Consider the following 7083-nt stretch of genomic DNA (forward strand, 5'->3'; position numbering starts at 1 on the left):
TCTCACTCGTTTGCGCTTTCTCGTGCTATCTTTTATTTGGTTGCTTAGGGTGCATAAATAAGCAGCACTCAATTATTCGTGTTGTGGCTGAAGCTATATTCGTAATCCTTTATCCTTGTACCTGCGACGTGCTGATTTGATTTGCTTTGAAATTTATTGTTAAGACATGCCACACTCTCTCTCTCTCTCTCTCTCTCTCCGTCTCTTTCTCTCAGTTTTGTTCTTCCACATATGTCATCTATATGGTATTGGGACTGATAAATGCTTTATAAGCTTAATGTTTATGCTAATACTCAGCAGAAATCAATTTTAGACCTGCCGCGGCACTTAAAGCATTCGGATCAAATTTCAAAAAGCGTCTGTTGCGATACTTATTGCTCTACATGTAAATCGAGCACAAAACAAACTCAAATTGTTTGCTTTTGTTATCTTTGGGTCGATTTTCATACCTTTGGCTGGCGTGCACAAATTCTGCCCCTATAGAAATTTTTCATGCGAACCGAAACGACGCTGAGAATTCTCATTTCACTTAGGGCATTTAATTGTGGCCCATTTCATTTTTATTTGCGATTCGCCTTTGAGGTTTCTCGTTGTAGCGTTTAATATCAAATTTTTCAATGAAAAAGTTTCGCTCGAAACCTTTTATCGGTCGAGCCGCTGTTTCCCTGCCACCCGAAAGCCAGTTATAAATGTTCAGCTTATTAAGAATGAAAAAAATAAAACAAAATTGGAGTAACAACAGTTGAATAATATATAAAGATAAATTTAAATATATGTTGAAGCTGTGACAGGTATTAAATAATACTATATTTTTTTCTCCAAAGCCGCCACCGAGAGTGACGTTGACGTTTGATTTTCTATACAATGCAAGCTATGAAGCTGGCTCATGACTGGCTAATTGAGTGCATTAATTATATTTCGATTCAGCAAAAAGCAAGCAGTTGCACGGAAATTAATATAAATTATCCAATGGGGTTTGAGTGCACTGATTTGCACTTCAAGTGCAATTAAAACGTATATGAAACCAGCGCCAAGTTCGCTGAAAAATATATAAAAAAAATGTTTTTAACAACATGTAGCCAAGAATATAACAGCCGTAGAAAATTCAATGAGGATGATAAAAACAACGTGACATTTTTTTGTTTATTTCATCCATATTTAAATTGATGGGAAAAATGTCAACAACAGCAACCAGTCAGTTTTCAGAGTTAATCGAAAAGTGGACATAAGAATAGACCCGAAGCTTGTTTCTTTTTGACTCTGGTCCTCTCTATGTGTATATGTCATACATATATATATACATATACATATACATATATATATACATATACATATACATATGTATATACATATAAATATATAGTCGCCATATACATCTGTCTCGATTGAATCATATTATTTGATTTTGGATTCTATGCATGTGATGGCTTGAATACTTTATGTTTTCATGAATTTTTATATAATTAAAAGAGTAAATGCACTTTCTATATATGATATAATTAAATATTATATGATTACTATTTTATTTTAATTATTTTAATTTTCAAGAAAGCTTCTTAATTTGCCATATTTTTCTGAAAATCAATTTTTAGAACTCTTTTGCTATGAATAACATTTTTTGTGTCATTTTCCTTTCTTGTATGGGCTTTAAGCAAATACTTCAAATCTTTAATGTTTATTAGCAAAAATATCATTGGGCTATTCTAATAAGGCTATCTCTCTCTCTATTCCACTCTCTCATTCTTTTTTTGTTTCTTTCATCTTAACAATTCTCTTATGATTTCACCAACTGGAATATTGATGCTCACTTGCATAAATATGTAGATTCATATATGTATTAAAACATAATTTAATTTCCCTGAAGCAATTGGTTTACTGTGTTTTTAATGTTTTCTTCAATATATGTGCCAGGGCGTGGCCTGGTTTTAACCAGTTGACTGCCTAGTATCACTTCTCGCTCAAACGAGGACTGCATTCTGTTTTTCGATTGCTGCACTTAATTAGCATCGTTGCCATCGGGATATGTTGGTCAAGCAATTGACTCTCTGACAGACAATCAACACATTTCAATGACAATTGCACTTTGGCTTATTATTGAACCTGAAAATTCAATATTGTAATATATATTATATATATACTATATATATGCCTGCTTTACTGTGGTCATTTGTGCAAGTCAAGAACCGACCGAATTGGATGCTCAGATGTATACATATAGATATATATATATATATATATGCATCGACAAGTATATAGCAAATTTATGTATGTGTAAATATCAAAGTGCACCACAGGCTGAATTCGTATGAAATTAAAACTGCTAGCCTTTTGTCCATCCCAACAATTGTATGAAGATTCTTAACAATTCTGTTTGTTGAATGCACAGCACGATTTTTAATTTGTTTTCCGTTTAAAAAAAAAAACATTTAAGGCTGCCACCTCAAAGCGATTGAATTTAATATGTGATAAATTTGCTTTAGATTTAATTTTTAAAATATTAGCAATTTTTCTTTTTAGCAATCTGCATGAATGATTAAAATGCATAAGTAATGTAAGTGTTTTATAATTAATTTTGTTTTATTTTCCATATTTGTGGACTTTCAAATGTAATAAATATAATATAAATTCAAAATATAATTTTATTCAACATTCGGAAGCTCCAAATCTGTAAGCCATTATTATATTAAATATTTAATATTTTAGGGAAATATAGTGAAATATATTTTAAGTTATTCTGAAAATTGATATACAGTATTTGATAAATTATTGTTGATGAATGTTAAAATTCAAGTTCACTTTCCAAATCTAATGATTTATTAAATTAATTGTTAATTTAGTTGTTCAAATAGTTTTCTGTAAAAAGTAAACAGAACAAGTTAAGTAAATGTGTACAGTGAGCTCACGAATCACTTCAATTCTCAAATCAAAGCTGCCATCCTTGCATTGTGTGACAAAAGGGAAATGCTGTGGCCATAAATTGAATGCGAGCTCATTGAATGACCACTGCCTGGGTTGAGCTGTCCACTGGTTAACCCAAATGGCAGCAAATTAGAACTGAAGTGTTTTGCGCTTGTTCTAATTCTTCGCCTCGCTGCCTGTTGAAAAATCGAAGTCGCTTTCGCTGGCCGCTGCTCCCGCGGGTGTTGTGGTGGCCGGGCTGGCTGTAATTCCGGTTGGTTCCTGGACTGGTTTCGCGCTTGAGCTATCATCCGTTTCGCTGCTGTCAACGAAATTAACGCGCTTCTTCTTCTTCTGCTGCTGCTGCTGCTGCTGATGCGCATCATTAGGCATCGCTTGTTTGTCTGTCGACGCAAGTATCGATGTGGGCCTTGCAGGTTTGGCGGCGCTGCCGGCCACCGCTGGTGGGTGAATGGCCTCGGGCTTTGCATCAGCCCCATCGTGTGGTGGGGCTTGCTCCACTTCCTGTGGTGAGACCAGCTCCGCTGCAGCGCCATTGTTGTTGTCCGACATCGGATAGGCGACTTGCTGTTGTTCCTGCTGCTGTTCCTGTTGCTGAGGCTGTGGCTGCTGCTGTTGCTGCTGCTGTTGCTGTTCGCTATAGTAGTCGTAATTTGCTGCTGCAGCATCATAGTCCTGGCCCGCGTAGCTGCCATCCGGAGCATACTGAGTTGCATTGGGATCGGCAATGTACTGGCCAGTGGCCTCATCATATATGTAGCCCGGGTAGGCATTGGGATCATAGCCCGCTGCATATTGCGCTGCATCGTAGTTGCCATAATCCATACCGGAGTACTCTTGCTGTGCTGCGGCTACAGCTGCGTCTGCCTCGGCCTCAGCTGTTGCATTGGCAACATCCGTTGCATATTGCTGATAGTCTGTGGGATTTCCGATTTCACTGTACAGTGGCTCGCCCGCAACGCTAGCCGACTGCTGCAACTGCTGCTGCGGAGTCGACTCAATGCTGGCGTAGCTCGGCTCACCCGGGTCCACATAGCTATTGGCCTCATACTGCCCGAAAGCAATCTCTGCTGGTCGCTGTTGTTGTTGCTGCTCCGGCAATTGTTGTATATCCACGGGAGTTACCTGTTCTTCCTCCTGCTGCTGTTCCTGCTGATGTGGCTGCGGCTGTGATGCGTTGCTTACCAAATTCTCCACTAATCCCTTTGCTGGGGCTGCTGTTGTTGTTGTTGCTGCTGCTGCTGCCACTGCCGTTGCTGCTGTTGCTGCTGTTGCTGCCACTGCCGCCGCTGCGGCCGCCGCTGCTGCTCCTGCTCTAGCTGACATCGCTGTGTTTGTTGCCGTCAAACGTTCGCCGTAAATGGCATTTTCAATATTCTCAATCGACACTCCGGGCTTAGCGAATGGCTCATTGGCTGCCGGTGGCGACAATTGATTACCTCGTGCTAGCTGCTCATCAACCGCAGCCGCTGCCTTCTCTAAAGCTGCACGGCTGGCTTTGACTTCGTCAAGCAAATCGTTGCTGATGCCACCAACGAGGCCGCCAATGGCGCCATCGCCGCCAACTGTTTTCATTTTGCCAGCACGCACGCTTAGATCCGTTTTGTCTTCGTATTGGTCCTTTGGTCGTGTCATTGTTGCTATTGGAGCTGCCGCTGGATGCCAGGGCTCATCGATTTTCAGCTCACCAAAGTAAGCATCGAAATTGTGCTGTTGTTGTTGCCGCTGCTGCGGCTGCTGTTGTTGCCCGCTTGGCTCATTATAGCTGACGACACTTGGCGATTTTTCATGCTCGCCTTTAGTCACGCGTGAATTTGGCCAGGCATCCTGCTCCAGTTCTTGCCGGCTGTTCCTACGCAACGGCGCCGCCGCCTGCGGTCGACCACCAACGTCATCGATGCCAGCAGCGACAGCTGCAGCTGGCACCTCAGCAAGCGCTGCCGTCATTGGCAATTTATCAAATGTCAACGAGGATGTTGCCAACGTTGAGGATGTGCTGCTCAACTCCCGTGCACTCATATCTTTCGCTGAGCATGGAGTTGATATTGTAGTCGTTGTCGTCGTCGCCGTCGTGGTCATCGTCGTCATCATTGATGCTGTTTTTGCTGGCGCAGCTCTGTCAGTGTTACCACTTCGAGATTCATCAAAGTGCGTCATTCGCTCCGGCAAATCGGCATTTTCATTGTCCAGGGCGCGCAATGTGGCACGCAGGTCGAACAGATTGGAGGTGGTAAGCGGCTGCCCTACACCCAGGCCAACACCAGCCCCCCCATACAAATCCGGGTATGGCACATAAACGGGCTGCGGCGTTACCTGTGAAGTTAATAACATACCAGCTTGAGTGGGCGTCGGCGTCGGCGTGGCCATGGCAAAGGCCCATTGCTGTGGCGGCGCAGTCGTCAATGGAATCATCAGTGGTTGGCTTTGATTTGCAATGGGAGCTGGTGCAGCATTTGCCGGTGCTGTTACGACAGCTGGACTCGACACTGCCGTCGACTGGGGCTGTATTAGGACAGGAATTGGCATTGCGTTGCCTCCCGGAGCTGTTGTCTGTTGTATGCAGCGCAATGTTTGGCTTTGAACCAGTTTTGCAAAGTACATTTGGTATTGCAGCTGCATATTGGCATAGGCGATAGAACACGTCAAAGTCAAACACATGCACATTGATTTAGGATGCAGAGAAGGTGACTTTTCGATTGCACCTGCGACTCACCTTCATCATTTTAAGTCGTTCGCTGCGCTGCGACATGACAGCCGTCTGTTCATCAATACGCTCCAGCATCTGCACCAGCTTTTTGTTTCGCTCATTGCGCTGTGTCTGCTCCTCCAGAAACTCTTGGTACTTCTGGCGCGTTTTGTGCCGTACGCCCTTCTCGCTAAAGCAGACCATACCTGGCTGTTATTAATGGCCTTTTGGACTCATTGGCATAATTTGTATGCCTCGTGGGGACAACGAAATTGATGTACTTACATTTCACTGCGTTTCTGTAGAACTTTGTCTAGCTTATGTTCCAGCTGCTGGCGATTGTCCTCGCTGTGAGATATGAAGAGAGAAATGCATAAGTTGAGACTGCAAGTTTGTCATTAAATGTATTTGATACGACTTCGATAACTATTCTCTGCTGTAGATCAAACTTATTGAGCTCAAAGTTCACTAAACAATTACAAATTGAATTACACTCGAAAGCAGCTATAAACAATTGGAAAATTGAGTGTCTAGTTGACTGGCATTTGCTATTCTGCTCCTTCTGCTCTTTCAGCAAACTTATTCAATAATATTTTTCACAGCAGCGCTTAACCAGAGCTCTCTTAAATCGCATTTACTTCTACATTTTGCACTTAAATCTAATTATTAAATATTTTTCAAAGACCTGCGACGCAGCTTCTCCTGCAGCAGCTCCACTTGCAGCTTGTAGTTTTCCAGCTCAGCCTGCGGATACATCTCGATGCAGAAGTGAGTCTAGTCGGGCTCGCACTCACCGTCCGACTGCCAATGGCAACCGGCACGCTACTGTTGACACAGTTTGTGTAGCACCGCGGGCACAGTGCGAAATACAATAAATGCGGCATTGAGAGTTATTTTTAAAGCAAGTTTATTTGAATAGTCGCATTCAAAAGTGTGTGTGGCAGCGTGTGTGCTCGCCTGTGTGTGCGCTTGGCATTTGTTTATTGAGTGGCGTTGTCATGGCGACCTCATGTCTTAGTTTTGTTCATTTTTTATATTTGGTGGTTGCTTGGCATTGGCCCGGGCGACAAGCGACAAGCGACACTGCGGAGTGACCTGCCCTTATTGATTTTACTTTGCCTCTTTTTGGCTCTTGCCACACAATGTGGCAAGCATTGAGAGCGGCCGACTAACTTTCGATTTTGCACTTCGCTAAGTGCCCATGCTCCAAATTGGGGTGGGCATTAATTACACGGCCACCAAGTAGGTCAGTTTTTTGAGCTCCTGCCTCGCTCCACGTGCCCCACCAACGGTGAGAATCGTTGGGTCTGCCCAGAGCATTTGTCATGTATTGCACGAGATTTGCCTCGACGGGCGACCGCAGCTTTTGCACTAAACTTTACCGATTCCTGCCCACACTTTAGGGTGGCTGACAAAAAACACATGTTGTTCCCACATACACGCACACACACACTTCTGTACAGGGATAACGTTGGGCA

General features: G+C 42.8%; 1 protein-coding gene across 1 annotated transcript; it reads right to left on the reverse strand.

Annotated features, from left to right (window-relative positions):
- Window positions 1-2953: 2953 nt before the first annotated feature.
- On the reverse strand, window positions 2954-6408 carry LOC111599580 (RNA polymerase II degradation factor 1). Its single transcript, XM_030224936.1, has 4 exons — window positions 6291-6408; window positions 5891-5953; window positions 5633-5795; window positions 2954-5532 (listed from the first exon to the last, which is right to left on the reverse strand). Exons 1-4 carry the CDS (start codon window positions 6359-6361, stop codon window positions 3076-3078), a joined length of 2754 nt encoding a protein of 917 aa, XP_030080796.1. The 5' UTR covers window positions 6362-6408; the 3' UTR covers window positions 2954-3075.
- Between the last annotated feature and the right edge of the window lie 675 nt (window positions 6409-7083).

Source organism: Drosophila hydei, unplaced genomic scaffold (genome assembly GCF_003285905.1).
Source record: "Drosophila hydei strain 15085-1641.00,03,60 unplaced genomic scaffold, DhydRS2 tig00008121-arrow-pilon, whole genome shotgun sequence".
Taxonomy (NCBI): Eukaryota; Metazoa; Arthropoda; class Insecta; order Diptera; family Drosophilidae; genus Drosophila; species Drosophila hydei.